This window comes from Gadus macrocephalus, chromosome 5 (genome assembly GCF_031168955.1).
Source record: "Gadus macrocephalus chromosome 5, ASM3116895v1".
Classification (NCBI taxonomy): domain Eukaryota; kingdom Metazoa; phylum Chordata; class Actinopteri; order Gadiformes; family Gadidae; genus Gadus; species Gadus macrocephalus.
Window position 1 is genome coordinate 21,305,075 of NC_082386.1, and position 17,942 is coordinate 21,323,016.

At 47.7% G+C, this 17,942-nt stretch overlaps 1 protein-coding gene across 3 annotated transcripts; it reads left to right on the plus strand.

The window, feature by feature from the left end:
- The first annotated feature begins 948 nt into the window (after positions 1-948).
- Positions 949-15,776, plus strand: ptbp1a (polypyrimidine tract binding protein 1a). 3 transcript variants are annotated; one of them, XM_060052882.1, is made up of 17 exons: positions 1,033-1,049; positions 1,670-1,723; positions 2,218-2,248; positions 3,970-3,990; positions 5,460-5,520; positions 5,709-5,881; positions 6,405-6,551; positions 7,175-7,318; positions 7,810-7,920; positions 8,013-8,211; positions 8,739-8,810; positions 9,480-9,640; positions 11,022-11,055; positions 12,065-12,157; positions 12,600-12,816; positions 13,041-13,118; positions 13,325-15,776. In XM_060052882.1, the coding sequence occupies exons 5-17, from the start codon at positions 5,511-5,513 to the stop codon at positions 13,455-13,457; spliced, it is 1,572 nt and encodes a 523-aa protein (XP_059908865.1). In that variant the 5' UTR covers positions 1,033-1,049; positions 1,670-1,723; positions 2,218-2,248; positions 3,970-3,990; positions 5,460-5,510; the 3' UTR covers positions 13,458-15,776. The 3 variants fall into 3 exon arrangements, with proteins under 3 accessions (XP_059908863.1, XP_059908864.1, XP_059908865.1); XM_060052880.1 differs by lacking the exon at positions 3,970-3,990 and having other exon boundaries at positions 949-1,049; XM_060052881.1 differs by lacking the exon at positions 3,970-3,990 and having other exon boundaries at positions 955-1,049; positions 2,221-2,248.
- Positions 15,777-17,942: the final 2,166 nt, after the last annotated feature.

A 17,942-nucleotide genomic window follows, 5' to 3' on the forward strand; every position in this document is an offset into this window, starting at 1 on the left:
AGAAAGTGGTATGTTTAGGAACTGCTGTCAATTCTAATGTACTGAGTTTTCAGACGAGCTTCCTGGATGCTAACCAGAGACAGACAATCGAATTAACTAGAGAAGAGTATTGTTCCAGTTCACTGGTCAGGGAATGTGTTGTTGGCTGGTCGGCAGATCTTTGGGTCATGCCCTAAATGAGTTTTATATGTAGGCCTACACTGCACTCAAGGCTTATATCGGTCAAGTCATCACAAGTGTAAACATATAAAAAACGACGATTAAGTTTGTTGCAAGGATAGAGTGCAAAGATGCTGGCATAAATAAGGAATGATTAACAGGTTGCTATAGCATGCATGCATTAGGTGGACATAACAGTCAGTTCCATGGATACAAGATGCAGTAGCTTTGGTTTATCTCGGAAAATGATATGTGGAAAAACGAGGCTATATAACCTTCATAATACACTATTTATAATGTGTTTGTGTGTGTACCTCATAGAATACAGTTGAAATATAATGCTTTTATTTGTTTATTTATTCCAGGTAACTTTCGTTTGCCTTGTCTTGTTGATCATGTTTGAAGGCGAGGCGTCCGTTAATTTTCATGTTTTAATACGTGTGTTACAATACATGATAGGCGGCTTAACGTTACTTCTAACAGTTTGGGATGTTGTTCTGTAACATTACGTTTTTTATTTCGATCACATTTACAAATTGTTCCGTCGTGTTGTTTTGCTCGAATGGAATATGCCCACTTCATCGAATAGTTTAGCGCTAAACTAAATCGGAATTATCTCGTAACACAACCCTCCCTCCGCCATGTATAATAAAGACAGTTGGCCATCTTTCAGAGTGTAGAATTTTTCCGCGGCCTTTTTGCAAATGATGGCCGTCTTGACCAACCGCCGTCTTCGTTGCCTTAGGTCCCGCCTCCTTTCTGCTCCTGGAAGTGGCTGGACTAATCAGCGTCCGCCTCTGTGAGTTCAGCCATTTTGTAAGAAAATCCACCAGGTCGGCCGCCCTCCTCCCTCCGCCTCAGACCCGCGCTCTGTACTGTGCAATGGACGGGTGAGTACAGGACCACCGCTTTTATATGTCTTACCTTTTTAAAACAGGCCTGCCTTAACGTCGTTGCTATATTCGTTTCGGGTGGATTGCGTGTCGTGATAACTGTGACGGCCGCTCCACTTTTCCGTGACTTGGAGAAAGTTGACTCGAAACTGTTTTTTCATAACAAATGCAACAGTTAGCGGAGGAGTGTTCGCCCGCTAGCAACAGTTAGCTTAGCCCCCCGAGGCCCCTGAAGTCCGCCGACGTTATTACATCTAGCTCGTTTTGCGTCAGAAACAATTTGTTTATCGTACTTATTCGCATCTTTGCACCGTAAAAAGGTTGTATCATATTTAGAATAATTCTTAACTAATATTTTTTTGTCGTGCGCTGACGACACCAGACGCTCAGGCAACGTGTCTCACTTCCGCGTTCCGTTTGTTCCCTCAGCGCGCGGGCCATGTTGGACACGTCTGGCCCCACATTTTCGCGCTCGTACTGAATGTTTTCGATGTATTCGGCAGACGTTGTTCATTGATTTTCAGTGTCTAATCGCGACTCGCCGTTCTCTTTGTCGGCAGCATCCAAACTTTGCGGCCCCCTGATATTAATTCGTGTTTTGCTTTGATCTTCTGCAGCCGCCTTAACGCTGATCTGTACCCCCTGGGATCCGGCTACGTCCCTGAGATTGGGTAGGTACCCCATGGTGTGTGTTGTGTGTCTGATGCTACTCATCGTATCTGCAGGGGAAATCAAGTTTTTATTTAATTGTGACTATTTTTCCGAAGACTCATGCCTATTACATTAAATGGACGAAGGGGGAGGGACCCTCTTGGTTAAATCCTTTATTTTATCAGACGGTTCGGATTGGTGTAAAACACTAACCTTTGGGTTTTGAAGTAGTCATCGAACGTAATTTAGAGTTTCTCGGATATAGTCCTCATTGTCGAAGGTTCTTCCTGAATTTTGTGATGTCGATTCAGAATGAGGAAGTCGTTAAAGACTCTGTATTAATGTTACTGTAGTATCGTTAATGCATGCCTGCTTAGATCATCGGCGTCTAAGGTTGTTTGTTTCATTTATGTATATAGTTTTCCTATTCTGCAGAATCCATATAAAACCTAGTAATTGTATATGTTTTTTATTTTTTGCTAAACTATCACTGACGGTAATCTTTCTTTTCCAGCAGTGTCCATGACATATCAGTTGGCACAAAGGTAGGATTTGTTTAAATTATCCATCTACTAATCTATCTACTAACCCTTCTCCTTGACTAAAACCACTATACTATCTACACTACAAGTGGTTTGTCCTATACTTCTACACGTGTTCAAAGTATCTTCCCTGTGTGGTGAGACTGCAGAGGAAGGTGTTTTAAGATTGATGAGAAACCCTCGGTTTGCTATAAAAGGCTGCTGCCTCATGAACAATGGGATGATAATTTGACATTCGCATTAATTATTTGCGGCCTTGCTCTGTGTATCTCGAATATATTTAAAGAATAAAAGTCTGTTGGGACATGGGCTTGCATATAGCTTACTTGTTTCTGGAGTAAAAAGAAAAGCTGTTTTCTCTTTCACTTGGACAGTGTTTAAGCAATGCAGCACTCAGTTCTTATGGAAGAGCATGGAACGTGTCTATTTTTGCATTTAATCTAAACTTTATATGAATATTCTCATTCCAAGAGGGCCAACTGTGTTTGTTGACCTAGCAAGCTTCTGTTTGTGTAAGCAAATACACTGGAAGAGAAACGCGTCTGCTACAGCCCGTTACTGTTGTTTGGGACTTGTGTAGCTAATAAAATGAGTCTGTTAAAGATGTCAGCATAGCCACCGGGGGTTAGGGTGATTAGACAGGTTTTCCTGCTGCATATTTTCTCCCTTTTATGGCTTCTGCATCCTCTTGGTCAAAGGTCCTTTTTTGTTTTTGTTCAAAAACAATCCCATCAGAACGCACCCAGAAAACACACGCCCATAACCCCCCAGCCACCATTCATTAGCTGGCCTCTTTAATCAGGCCCTTTGTTTTTAAATGCATAACAGACAATGAGACTCTACAGTCTCCAATTGATAGCCGTGATTAGCGAGCCCCCGCCCTGAATGCCATTCCCCCCCCCAGGTGTAATGAGTGTGTTGGGGGGCGCAGCGCGACCCCGTTGCTAGAGTCTGAGGTTATTCTTGCTGGGCAAAGCGTCTGGAATTCAGCGGTCACATTCCAATCTCCTCGACTGTGGCACTATTCCCAACCCCCCTTTCCCGTGACTGGGGCCAGCTATTGAATAAACAAGCTAGTACCTGCCTTGTACTTCCTGTCCGCTCCCCCACACCCCCGCAGAGCTCAAAGCAGGCAGGCAGGCAGTGAGAGAATGGGGTTGCATGCAGAACAAAGTAGGCCTTTGGTATCTCCGATGACCTTCTCTTCTAAGGGGTTGGGGGGGATTGGTTTCTCACCACGCCTACCAGAGATTAGTTTGGCTGTGGTGAAACCAAACCGACTGCATTCTCCTCATTTAGTTTCTTAGTGTCCTAAAGTCAAGTTGGTGATGGTGCATGTGGATTTCATTCAACACACGCTCCCACCCCCTCCTTCATCCTTGAATGCCAACCAGGTGGTGAGCATGGTGGGGGTGGGACCAGTTCCCCATAAAAGCCCCTGTTCCTGATATGCCTACGGCTCTGAACAAAGGGAAGCCACTCAACACTTAAAAGTATTGCGCTTGCAATCTATCATCCCCTCAGGTTACCGTTCTGCTGCCGGCCTCTCTGAGCAAACAAAAGCTGGTACTGGTTGAACTGGTTTTGGCGGGGCTCCAGTGGTTTTGCTTGGTCACCCAGTATCCAGGTCATTTTCTCTGGTGTCAGTTATTTTTATTTTTATGGTGTCGCTCATCCACGGTTTAATCGTAGCCTGTGTGCACTTTTCTTCCTCTCTGCTTCAGATTGTCGTCTAAGAGCCACAGGTAGGCTGTTCAGACCTGCCTTTTTCACATGCATCTGCCTGGGTTTCTTTTATCCTTTTACTGCGTATTTGCCTCATGCTCCTTTGTGTTGGTGTGCCCTACAGTGGCTCTATAGTGACGGTTTAGAGGGAGGACTTTTCTGGGGGAAGTGAGTCGTTGAACAATGAATATCGGTCTCAGAGGATGTGGCCCTGGAAGCCAGGCCTGATCTCAATCGTCTTCCGGTTTGGGGTTTGGTTGCGGAGCTGTGGTGGGTTGGGTTTGTGACTGTGTCATCTGAGTCTGTAATCTGCTGTCCAGTTTTCCCATGGCTTTGCTCCCCTTTGGCCCATGCTTCAAATCCTTTTTTTTTGGGGGGGGGTGGGTTCTCAGAGGGTCAAGTCTGAATCCCCTACAGCCCCAACGCATCAGTTTATGTTGAACGTCTTGTTTATCATCCCATGCCTTACTAAACATGTGTTGTTACTCGCCACATATTTCAGATGTTTTGTCGGTTTTCTATTTGGTGATCCAGGTTCCTTCTCCAAACAGATGTCAGGGTATTAGAAACCACTTTCTCTCCAACGCTTTGATGCGTTTGGGCCTCACAGAGAAGCGACCCTCGTCACCCGTGCTGCGGCCAGGCAGGAGCTAAGGGTCTGTTTAGATGACTCAGAGTAACCATCTGGAAGTCAACGGGTCGTAAACACTGCCACCAACAGACAGTTCGGGTTCCCGTGGTTACAGCGCGCCAAATCCACCTCATCTATTAGCTTTTATCAAGTCCTTCTTGGGGCATCAGTGGAAAAGGGAGGAATTTCTTTTTTTTTCATGTTTGTGCAAGGCCATCAACAGAAACAGACTTTTTGTGTGTGTGTGTGTGCACGCACTCTGTGTGTGTGTGTGTGTGTGTGCACTGCTGCGTGACAATGCCCCCCAGTCCTGACTGGAACAGGGCCCCCATTGTGGAGTGACAGAGAGCTTAAGCTGCTGAGCGGCTCCTTGTGACTGCTGCACTTCATCGCATCCATGAGAACAGCAGTTTTATTCCTTCTCTTTATTCAGCGAGCGACTGGGGCCAGAAGTGGGCCTGTCTATAAAGACAGTACACAAGTATGTGTGCTTTGAGTGTCCACCCCTTCATCCCATACGTTTTCAGTAGTGCCTCGCCTGCTGAAGGGAGGGTAGCTGGTCATGGACCCGGAGAACGGGCTGGTGGCACAGGCGTGCTTATATATGACTATGGCGGGTGTTGCATCCCTACCATTAAACGTGGCAACTGTATCCTGGAAGGAAGAGGGGGGGGCCGTCTCCCCTGTGCACTGTGGTTATCGGGTGGCTTCCTGCCTCCCCACACAATAGACGCTGTAACGTGAGAGCTGTGTGCCCTACACCTGCTGCACTCAGCCTTCAGTGTTGGAGGCCCTGAACTGAATCCTTTTGTTGTTTCCTCCCCCCCTCCCCCTTTCTCTCTCTCTGTCTCTCTGCAGAGGGGATCTGAAGAACTCTTTTCTTCCTGCATAGCAAACGGGCCCTATATCATGAGCTCAGGTAGGCAACGGAGACCCCGCCCACCTTGTTTGTCATTGGAGTGCCTGTTGTCTTTTGTGTGTGTGTGTTTGGTGTTTGGCGTTTCCACGGCGACGGTATCCATTATTCAGCGGGTGCCAGGCTTTCTGTTTGTCTCCCCCCACCTCCCTAGATCGTATCTCATGCGTTGTCTCTCCTTTCCCTCGTAGCCAATGGCAACGACAGCAAAAAGTTCAAAGGTGACATCCGGAGCCCGGGTGTGCCTTCCCGGGTCGTTCACCTGCGTAAGCTGCCCAACGACATCAACGAGACCGAGGTCATCGGGCTCGGCCTGCCCTTCGGCAAGGTCACCAACCTGCTGATGCTGAAGGGGAAGAACCAGGTACGGGGAGTTCAGCGCCGCTGCAGGGCCCGATGGACAGCCTGCTCAGGGCCTGTGTCATGCACAGCTACCGCCACTAGGTGGATAAGAACTTTATTAATCCCTCGGGAAGGGTCCCTCAGGAAATTGCACTGCCGTTGGCAGCAAGCACCACATTCCAAATATAACAGTAAGGAAAAACGCATATAAACAAATCTAAACGTGCAAAAGTACAAATGCTAAATACTAAACGCTAAAAATATAACCAATATATATGCAGGGAAACGATATGCAAGAAGAACAGTACATAAGCCCATATTCACATGTAGGAGTGCCTAAACCTTGCAAGAAGCATCTCTGGCGGTAGGCCCGACGGGAATAGTAGTTCTGTGAGTAATAAGTGCTTAAAACCAGTTTTTTAAATGTGTGGTAATGAAATAACTGAGGTTTCTGGATCCTGAAAGAAAGCATGATTATGGCGAAGACTCTTTCCCCAGCTTGAGAGAAATATTGTCGAACGTTGTCCTTTGGTCCGGGCGTGTAGGCGTTCTTGGAGCTGAACAGCGAGGAGTGCGCCCAGACCATGGTGAGCTACTACTCCTCCGTCACCCCCCTGATCCGGAACCACCCGGTCTACGTCCAGTACTCCACCCACAAGGAGCTGAAGACCGACAACTCTCCGAACCAAGTGGTAGGACTCACTCACTCACTCACGCACGCACGCACAGAAACGACACCAAACACTCGCACGCACGCACGCGTGACGTCTGACATCTGTTGTTTGGTAGATCGTCATGGAAACGAAGCCCGCCGTTGAAACGGTTGGCTTACGGCCAAATGACGGGCTCTCTTTATTCACCGGCCCCCGTGAGGGCTTTTTTGTATTATTTCTTTAAGGTGTCGGATGACCTCCAGCTTTAAGTCAGTCTCCGGTCGACGATCTTCTGCAGATTTTAAACATCAAATTCATCATTTATATTGTCAAGAAGCGATGGTGTTTTCTGGAGGGAAAATCATTTACTATGCAAACATTGTTCATCCTGTTGCTCCCAACATTTCTTTCGAGGGTAATCTACTGTACCGACGGCGATAAATTGTTTCACCCTCTTCTGAGAAATATACTTATCGTAAATTGCTTTGGAAACGTATGTAAACGTAATCGATTGGGTAATTTGCATGCGAGGCGGATAAAGTCATAAATGGACTGTTTAACCCCAGGCTTAAACAAGAACACACTCTCCAGCCCACCGGAGGAGATCCATCCTCACACCTATCTAACCTAACCTAATCTATGGTGTCCGTTTGTCCCCCCAGCGCGCCCAGGCAGCCCTGCAGGCCGTGAACGCCCTGGACGGGGAGGTGGTGGGGGACATGGGGTGCCCCCTGTCCCAGAGTCCCGTGCTCAGAATCATCGTGGACAACCTGGTGTACCCCGTCACCCTGGAAGTGCTCTACCAGGTACACCCCACTTCCTGTGGTCTGCCGTACGACGCCACTTCATGTGGTCTGCCTTATGATGTCACTTCCTGTGGTCGTTATGAGCCACCGAGTCAGTCGTGGTTTAAGGAAACGCCATCATGGCCGACTACTCTGTAGGCCCTAGCGTTGACGTGGGGTTTAATATAACAAACAAGAAAATAACGCTTACCTTGGGTGCACTTTTTATAGAAGTAATTATTCAAAGTGTTCTTCATACTTGGCACCACAGCCGATTCTCTGAAAACAAGTCTTGACAATTAAGTGCATTTTTACAGGAAAGGAACAATTACCCAGCTGCAATCACCGATGCACCAGATAATTGCCTTTCACATCTTGCCAACGGCTGTTTCTTTGTTTGTTTACTGAAATGAGTGGAAAGCCACTGTGATTTAACATTTTTCCTTTTATTAATGCTAGTTATTACTCCGTAGCTCTGTGTTCACCCCCGTCCTTCTCTCTCCACCCTGTAGATCTTCTCCAAGTTCGGGGTCGTGCTGAAGATCATCACCTTCACCAAGAACGGCCAGTTCCAGGCTCTGCTGCAGTACGCCGACGGCATGGCAGCCCAGCACTCTAAACTGGTACGACCCTCTCCCCCTTCCCCCGGGACGCTGAGACGCCGTTGGCCGACCGCTCTAACCTCTCTAAACCCGGTCCTCTCTCTCGTTTCCAGTCCCTGGACGGGCAGAACATCTACAACGCCTGCTGCACGCTGAGGATCAGCTTCTCCAAGCTCACCAGCCTCAACGTCAAGTACAACAACGACAAGAGCCGTGACTACACCCGGCCGGACCTGCCCACCGGAGACTCCCAGCCCCCCATGGACCACCAGGCCATGGCCGCCGCCTTCGGCATGGGCACGCTGCACGCCGGTGAGTCTCGTACCACTCCTTTTGACACCTGGTGTGTCCATAAAGGGGCTGGAGGGCCAGCTTTGGGGGTTGAGACCATAACAAGCCTAAACTGATGTTTCTTATCATTAATTAACACCGGATAAATACACAAATTTAAAATGTAGGAAAGAAGACATTTTGCCATTACCCACGCTTACCCCTGTAACCTCCCCCCCTTTACCGAGCATAACCTTCTGAGTTTGGATAAAAATGTGCTTCAAGGTGTGGACGATGTTATTGCGATTATTTACGATATTACGATTATTTATATCGGCCATCAAGAGCCAATAAAAGTTGTGGGACAATGGTTAGAAGTAAACCTTTACCTCATTAAGTATTTGAATGAGGGTCCACCTGCACCGAATCTCACGATGAAGTTCATGGCAGTGTCTTGCTCAGCCATTCAAAGTAGCTTCACTCATAGACGTGCAGGCTCTGCGTGCCCCCACCGTGCCTTTGGTATCTGTCTCCTCTCTGACGTGTTGTCCTCCCGACTCCTCCCCCAGCTCCAGGACTCATCTCCGCCTCTCCTTACGGCGGAGCCCACGGCTTCCCACACGGCTTCGCCATCCAGCAAGGTCAGTCCGGCACCGCGCCTCTCCTCTGGGTAGACTCTGGTCCTCGGCCGGCTGGCTGAGTCTGAAGTAGGCCTGCGCGATTCAGGGAAGAATAGGAATCATGATCCTTAAGCTTAGAATTTATATCACGTTTCACTGCCAAGATTTTTTTCTCACGAAATCTGAATGATTTATTTTGTACATATAGCAGCACATTGTCTTTAATTGCTGACCTTTAGAACTACTGAACCAACTCCACACACCTGTAAATGAAGGCATAAAAAAAAAAAATAGTAATAATAAAAATATATAAGTAATTTGAAACTTGAATCCACACAGGGGCGAATCGCGATCGCATCAAGATTTATCGTGCAGCCCTAGGCTGAAGCACAAAGAGAGGGATCACAGGTGTTCAGATTTCCAACCCAAATAGCAGCCCGTATAAAGGTTGTGTAGTGCAGGTCTGAACAGGTCGACGGGACGATCCAGAGGAACTGTTGAAACCAGTTCAACTGTTCAAACCAGTTCAATGCTTTTATAACCCTTCTCTTGGCGTCGTGTGCCTTTTCCCAGCCCTCAGTATTCTTGCAGCCAAAAGAGAAACTACAGGCAATATGTAGCCTGCTTTATCCGTCTTTCCTCGCTGCGGTCCAGCGCTGAAGGCTGTCTGTTCCATCCGTCCCCCTGTAGGTCTGTCCATGGCGGGCATCCCAGGTGCCCTGGCGTCCATGGGCGTCCACGGGCACGGAGGCATGGCGGCTGCAGCGGCCGCTGCCAATCGTCTCAGCCTATCAGGGCTCACCGCCGCGGGGGGTCACAACGTCCTCCTGGTCAGCAACCTGAACCCAGAGGTAGGTGGCACTTCTAGGTTCCCTCCAGTCCACATACCCCCCCCCCACCCAACACCACAATGAGTCAGTGCACAACATGATCCTTAGAAACAGGCCCCTTCGGAGAACACGATGCCTACACCCGCCCCCCCTACATCAGAGGGGCCCCCATTGGTTGGAGGAGGGGCGATGCCTGCCTCCCATCAGATCCAGATAACTGCCTTACATTGAAAAGTGGGGGTCTCCTTGCGGAACCCCTCCCTCTCCAAAGCCCTCTCCTCTTTTGTGTTTGACCAAACCCTGCTGCAATTTCCAACTTTTTGCTCACTGAATTTTTTTTTTTATGTTTATTCAAAACACTAACTTCTTTTTTTTATTAATCTTGCCATTTCATATCTTCATTTTTGCCCATTAGTTGAAATCATTCTTGAGTTGTTGGAGAGACAATAGTACTTTTTTGAAGAGAAGTTACATGGGAGTCTCGTGATGTAGTCATTATCAAGTTCCAATATTCTCCAACGAGGAGTAAATAATGAAGCGCTTATGTTAAGTTGTTAAGCTTAAGCTCATAGAGGCTAATGTTGGGACCGTAAGTCCACCAATGATTTATTATACTACTGTCTTGATTTGAATACTTAAGCGTGAAACGGGATGTAGTTTCAAAAGTACATATTGTCTCTGCCATTTTCTGTATTTCATTGTTAATCTTTTTTCTCTTCTTTTTTCTCCTAGTGTTCCCATAGTGCCAGTGCATTTTAATTTAGCCAATTCAGCTGTCTGAAGCACTACATTTCTTCGTGTATACTGACCTTGTTTTTTTACTTCCTTGTTCTTTTCTCTCTTCTCTCTCTCTCTCCCTCTCTGTGTTTTTTATTTTTAAATCCCAACCCCCCTCCCTCCCTCTCATCTGAACTCTGGCCAACTGACTGCACGCCCGATGGTCAATGGTCCTCCCACCACCCTCTGTTCCCCTCTCACCCTTTCATTATCCTCATCTGCCCCACCCTCAATCTGGACGCCACCCACCAACTGAACCCACGACCCAAACCCCCCTCTACCTCTGCCATCCTCTCTCCCTCATCCTCCCCCTCTCTCCCTCATCCTCCCCCTCTCCATCCATCCCTCTCTCGCTCCCTTTATTTGCTCCTCCGTCACCCTGTCGGACTCCTCTCCCACTCCCCCCTCCTCCTCCTCCTCCTCCCCTCTCTTGTTCTGTCCTTATCTCCCCTGTCCATTCTCTCCCCCCCCGCCCTCCCGTCATGGTTCTGTGGCCTTCCTGTGGACCTCGCTGCCTGTGGCCTGCGGACATGTGCCGACTCCACTCCACTGTCCTCCACTCCGTTCCGTCTTTTCCCCTGTTCCCCCTCTCCCTGCCCTCCTGCTCCCCCTGCTGTCTCTAAAGAGCGTTACGCCACACTGCCTCTTTATTCTTTTCGGTACGTTGTCATCCTTTCATCTCTTGTTTTTGTTTTATTAATTTTTTTATCACTACTACTACTACTGTTACCAGACAAGGTGGGCTTGTCTCGTTTCATGTGTTTGGCTTTATCACTTATTACTTAAAAGAAAAAAAAAGATACGAGGGGTTTTCCAGTGTATGACCCCCCTCTGGTAGCTGTGGGTTTGTGTGTGTGTGTGTGCGTGTGTGTGTGTGTGTGTTTGTGAAAAGAAAAAAATATATGGAACCACTACTGAAAGTGACAGCAATTCAATAGATGAGATGGCTACCATTTCCTGTCCACTGGTGTCTAGTCATCGTTTGCATTTCGTTTTTGCATAGTTTGTTCTGATAAGAAAGAACAGTCGGCTACACCTGAAAGGTAGGCCGAGGGCAAATAGATAAGCTAACTCAAAAGCTACGTCTGAGCCAATCTTGTCAAGGAAACTAGTTCAGAATATTTATTTTGGCACAACTTTTTTATGACGGCAATTAAAAAAATGTGGACGAACGTTGAAATGCTGTTGCTTTGTAGTGGGCGTAGGTTGACGTATCCCTGGGATTGTTGCTGTATTCTCTTGCAGTTAGTCTTTTAGTGTTCCAAACGTAGGTGTCTGCATGCTTTAGTTGACCCCTGCATGGCTACCTGATCAGACACATCTGTCCAGACATCCCCTCCCATGCCCCCCTTCGTCCACCTGATTTATTTTTCTCTAAATCAAGTCCCCCCCCCTCCATTTAATATCCCGTAGAATGTTAGACTTTCTCCAAGAGATTTACAGCTCTAAATGTCATGTAGACAGAAGCCTTTATAGTAGTCTAAATCCAACTAGAGTTGATGAAATAGTAATCCCATCAGTCACACATCGAATGTTTAAAAGTTTTGAGTGTTTTTTATAAAACGGTAAATGTGTTCTTTGCTGTGATTGGCTGAGTGGCGTCGCTAGACTCTGGCTGTTGCTGGTTGGCTGTGAGTGCATTGTGACATGTTTGTCTCTCGTCGCTAGGCGTGTATGGCGACGTGATGAGGGTCAAGATCCTGTTCAACAAGAAGGAGAACGCCCTGATCCAGATGTCTGACGGGACCCAGGCTCAGCTAGGTAACTACCCCACCCCTCTCGACGGAGGCGAATCCATCTCTACAAACGCTGTGCTATTCCTGACATCGCCAATCGGGTGCGGCTGTGCATTTATGACAAAAGATCCGCAAATATACATTTCCTATCATCCATGTTTGTCCCTAATGACCGTAAAAATACGTGCTGCCTTACAGTGTCAAGGATTGTCTTTTTACCCGCCTGGAAAAATGTACCAGTCAGGCAAATGTTTTAATATGCATCCCTTAATTCATTTGACCTGCCAAAATGTCAAATCGATCTGCCAAAGCTTGACAGGACCGCGCATATCGTTAAAGATTGCGTCATCTGCGGTATAAAAAGCCACCAGGGATGTATTCTCATCCCGCGGGCCCAGTTTGGCCGGGCGCACGGCGTCTCTGTATCTCAAGCGCTCCCTCTGCCCCCCCCCCCCCCGCGTCCGCAGCCATGAGTCACCTGAACGGCCAGCGGCTGCACGGGCGGGCCATGCGCGTCACCCTGTCCAAGCACACCACGGTGCAGCTGCCCCGGGAGGGCCACGAGGACCAGGGCCTGACCAAGGACTACAGCACCTCCCCGCTGCACCGCTTCAAGAAGCCCGGCTCCAAGAACTACTCCAACATCTTCCCTCCCTCCGCCACGCTGCACCTCTCCAACATACCGTAAGCCCCTGGGCCTTCTGCTGCAATCGTGTGTCCGAGTCCTCTGTAGCTCCTCGCTGCTGCGCTACTGCTCCAGGCCTCTCCTACTCTATCCATCTGTTGGCTTTCTGTGTTTTAGAAGTCTTTAATGGCCGTATCAGAAGGATGAAAGTATGAGATGATGGGTTGTGGGTTGTGACTGTAGCGTCTGCGGTGCACTGATCTCCAGTCGGTTCTTCTTGCAGGCCCGCTGTGGTGGAGGAGGATCTCAGAGGACTGTTCGCCAGCTCAGGATCCACCGTCAAAGCCTTCAAGTTCTTCCAGTGAGTTTCAACTTCCCTCCCTATCAGCCCAGTCTTTAATCTGAAGTCCAGAGCCAAACCGATCTATTTCGATAAAGGGTGCACTACAAAGTGGTTGTGCTTCTCCATATATTAAGGCATTTCCAAGAGCTGATGGGAACCTAGATTGTGATTGAGTGTTGTAGAAAGCTTCTCGCCCTTCACTACTAACAGCCTCACCCTTACAGGAAGGACCGCAAGATGGCTCTGATCCAGATGGGCTCAGTGGAGGAGGCCATCGAGTCCCTCATCGAGTTCCACAACCACGACCTGGGAGAGAACCACCACCTCCGGGTGTCCTTCTCCAAGTCCACCATCTAGCACCCCCCTGTCCCCGACCTTCACCCAAGTGCCCTTACTTTAACCCCCACCAGGCCGCGTCTGTCCTCGTCTCCAGATAGACCTCCGTCGGGACGGGACGTTGGTTTCACGCTCGGTGGCTCGTTGTTTCAGAACCTTGCTCGCGGTCCTTCATTCCCACGCTAACTCTTGTGATTGGTCAACCAGTCGAGTCTGAAGTGGCAGGGAAGGGAGGCGGGCAACGTTCCGTGACAACGCTCCCGGGGGGGGGGGGGGGGGTTAAGTAGGGTCGGTTGATAGACTGTCACTTTAGACCAAAACGCTTTAGAACGACACCATCCACCACGTACGTCTGTGGACGAAGCAGATCCACGCTAGACACACTTCAGCATTCCTTGGCTAGACCCATGATCCTTATAGTAGATACTATACACATCTATCTGTGCCTTTATCGATATGCCACTTCTCACAACTATTTGGCCAGTCTGAGGGAGTTTGGGACAGTGGGTTTTATTTTTTGGTTCGCGGACCATCCAACTTTTTTTTTTGTTTGATCCAACATCCATTTTATATGAAATTGTAGCTTCTTCGTGTTAATATCCCCCCACAGCTGTTCGGGGAACCAAGACCACTATATCACCTCGTAGATACTTAACAGAGGAAGTGCATCTCTTTCTCTAACCCGGTGCCTTACCTCGCTGTGGCCAGAACGCCTCCAGCATCAGCAGGCTTCAAGTAGACGTGTGAAGGCCACCCAGTGTTGGCCGTGCCTCTCAAAATACTCCCACCGTGTCCTTGGTAGAGGATGGCTGGCTGCATCACATCCTTGTTCTTTTGTTTACTGAAGAATCAAAAATACTTGGGTCATTTGAAGAAAAAAACGCATAGATATTCCCCCAAATTAAATGTATTTAGAAACTTGTGAATTTAATTCAAATAGATGCAAATCCTATATCTTTAATTGCTGTAGTTTATTGTTGGGGTGTGTGTGGGAGGAGAGTGGCTGTCCTTGGCCCTGGTTCTTTTAAAGTCTGTTTATCTCTGGGCCGAGCACACCGAGGCCTTGGTCTACACGCCCCCACCAAGCATATATAGTTATATATCTCTATAGTTGGACGCCTCTTGGGCCTAGTCCTTCATATCCTCCTTTTTTCTGTTTAGTATTTACACGTGTATCGCCTATATACTGTATTCTTTATGTGTAGTGGCTGGCTGTGTGACCACGACCGTGTGCCTTGAATTCCCAAATCGGTAGAACCGGAGTCGGAGGAGTCTCTCGTACCCGCTGGTTGACCTTTTGGCTCAGCGGAGCATATGCCTTTTTTCTTTTTTTCGTTGTATCCAGGTATCCCAGCCGAAGTTCGTTCTGTTGTCTTGGTGACGAGTATCTATTAATACTGATGGCCGTGATGGATAAACCAATCATAGTCCGACAGCTGTTATTTTATTCGTTAGAAAGTGTTTTTGTTTGGGTTCTTTTATACCGTGACCCCGTATCGCTCTGGCCCCAGTCAGATAATTTTACCTTCTTTATTTTTGTCGTTTTTTTTCGTTGTGCGCTTTGTCACCCTTGTAGGTGCTAGTTAATATCACGCTTGAGTCTTAAAACGGTCGTCACATTCGTGCTAGTCTAGAAACCCGAGGCGGTTTCTATTTTTGTAAAAAGAGATGAAACCTGGTCTTATGCATGGTTTAGCGCCTTCTGTAGCGACAACGGTTATTGCTGTTATACGGACCAAAGTATGTTTGACCCCAGCGTTCTGTTGGGCTTTCTTTCCACGTTGGTGATCTGTTAAACACCCCCTTTCCACATTCCCTCTTATGGTTTATAAATAGATACAGCCTCACAAGTTACTCATTGTATACTGTACTTTGAACCCGTCTAGTTTGATTAACGTTAAAAGCCTTTTTGTTGGTTTTGAATGGATGCTTAACTACCCACGGCCGTAGCTGTGATATTGATGGTGTTGATGGTGGCCTGTCTTTTGATGGTAAAAGCTTTTATTTGTCATTATTTTTTATATATATATATAGGGGGGGGGGGGGTTCAATCTTATATGAAGCGGGGTTGATAGTTGTATATATTCGTGTTTTTGTACCACAAAATCATTTGGATTCTGTATATCCACTTTACATACAAAACATGTATATTTTGATAAAATGGTGCAGTTCTGCAACACTCTCTAGAGCTGTGAAGAGAATTTTTGTACCACAAAGACAATAAATCAATCAAAACACAAGCGTATATGTATGTGCCCTCCCACCGCCCGGCTCCCCTCCGCAACGCTGTCTCACTCAACGATTTACGCTGCCTTCAATAAATCTTTGTTTCTTTCTTCATCTCGCTTTGGTTTCCGTCTCTTCTCTTCTGTGCTCTTCAGCTGCTGTTCTGTATTGGTTAACACCTTGTAATGTTTTTCACATTCCCTGTCCTCGTGGATTCTGCCATATTATTTTTTTCTTTTTACATCTTTAACTTTATTTACTTTTACAATTGTACTTGTCCCTACTAGTTTAAACTTTGACTAATCTCTGGAATCTACTTCCATTTTATTTTCATGGTTGTCTTATGAGAATTGCTCATGTTGTAGCCTACTTTATGATCAAAAGGGACAATTGTGTGAACTAAAAATGAAAGCTCATACATTATACCAACACCTATGTGGGTTACTTGTAGAACACTAGAACATGGCGCTTGAACAAACATGTACTCAATACTAGACCTACTTGTAGCGAGCAGAAATTAATGGGTTAACTTAGCCGCTAGATGGCGGTGTTGCTCTGACCAGCGGTCCTTAACATGGGCGCCACTTGTCAATGATCAAAACCACATATGTATAACGTGTGACAGCGATGCACTAATAGAACAGGGAACACAGGAGCTGGAATTAATCAAATAAGCGTCTACGAACTAGTTCAGACTAGCGTTTATTACAAACTTGTGTAGGCCCTATGCCAAAACACGCATAGGAGGCATCGCTTTCCACGAACAATCCACCTGTACTCGACCTGCTTGCCCCTCGGGTGACGCCCTGGGAGTAGGTACCGTCGCCAATTGAAGGACCCGACGACCATGTCATCAAACGGACCAACCGCGGGGAGACCTGCTATCATCCGCCATGCTGGCGACGAAATGATCGCCCCCGGCTACTGTTGGCCTTGGCCGCCGCCTCGAGGCCGCGGGCTGTGAGCGGCCGCTGATGAACGGCGGCGCCGCGCGCCCTGACTGCTGAACACGCCATCTGTCGGACCCGGGTTCAGGCCTCGGTTACGAGGAGCCCTTTGGATCCTGCTCTAATTAGTGCTCAACAAGGTCTGGGTGTGTGGAGTTGACCTGTGTTTATACCTTAAACAGCTGCTGGGAGGCTAAGGAGCCATGTGAGGCCTATATGGGAATAATTAGGCTACCCTTAAAACATTGTTACCACGTGTCACGGCTGCGTTGTTTAAACATTTTCTCTAGAGGCAATGGTGCATACACATTCTAATGTATGTATAAAATACATTGTCATTAGTCCATCCGGAGAGCGCCTTCCTCTGGCTTTTTATTCTTTCTTTTTTTTAACCACGGACCTATTGGGTTTCTCCCGCGGCTCGTGAACGCGCGGTTGATTGAACGGAGCCGTGCGGAGCGTTGATTCCGCCGCATCTGGTAACGTTTATGTGGATTACAAATGCGGTCTTTAATCAAGGAAATAATGGCGCACTCTGCGGCCGCACACTGCACGCCCGGAGCACCACCTGTGGCACGCAGACACACACACACACACACACACACACACACACACACACACACACACACACACACACACACACACACACACTGGCCTGCCGGAGACGGAGTGTGGCCACTTGCCCCCACCTGAAGTCTGATTGCCCCCATCCCCCAGGTCCCTCCTTTCCCCCGCTGGTTTAACCGTCTGTCTATTTCGTTCAAGAAAAAAATACAATACAGGCTATTATAAAAGTGAATCACGGATCTCGTTTTGGATCTGCACGTCTGACGATCAATTTAACGTGACTGATGGACAAAGAATTGTAACGGTTTATTGCATCATAAAACTCACTGACTTTAAATAGTCAAAAACAGTCATGAGTTGCAGCCTGCAGGTGTAATCGTGCAATTTATGTATTAGATTATTCGATTATTCACGCTCAGTGAGAAGTCGGGAGAATCCTTCATTTTTCTTGGTCTTCTCCGATCCCTCGAGACAAACACAGACCTCGCTTAAAAACCCAAAGCTGGCTAAACTACTAACGCCGTAAAAGGGCGAACCTAAGCAACGTCCCACTGAAACAACACACTCTGCTCCCCTTCGATCCTCTGAGGGGGAGAGGGGCACACCCCCGCCCCACGCTGCAGAGCCCGCCGTCCCCATCTGTGATATCCACTATGAGGCCGGTGCCATTTCGCCTAACCCCCTACCCTTCACACTGTTTAGTCTGCCCCGGTTCTGTGGGCTTTGGAGTGACTAATAGAAGGGGGGGGGGGGGCGGGTCCGGGCC

Coding starts and splice junctions, on each gene's coding strand:
- ptbp1a (XM_060052880.1), top strand. Junction 7,319..7,809: donor CCCTGGAAGTGCTCTACCAG/GTACACCCCACT, acceptor TCCACCCTGTAG/ATCTTCTCCAAGTTCGGGGT. Junction 13,119..13,324: donor AAAGCCTTCAAGTTCTTCCA/GTGAGTTTCAAC, acceptor TCACCCTTACAG/GAAGGACCGCAAGATGGCTC.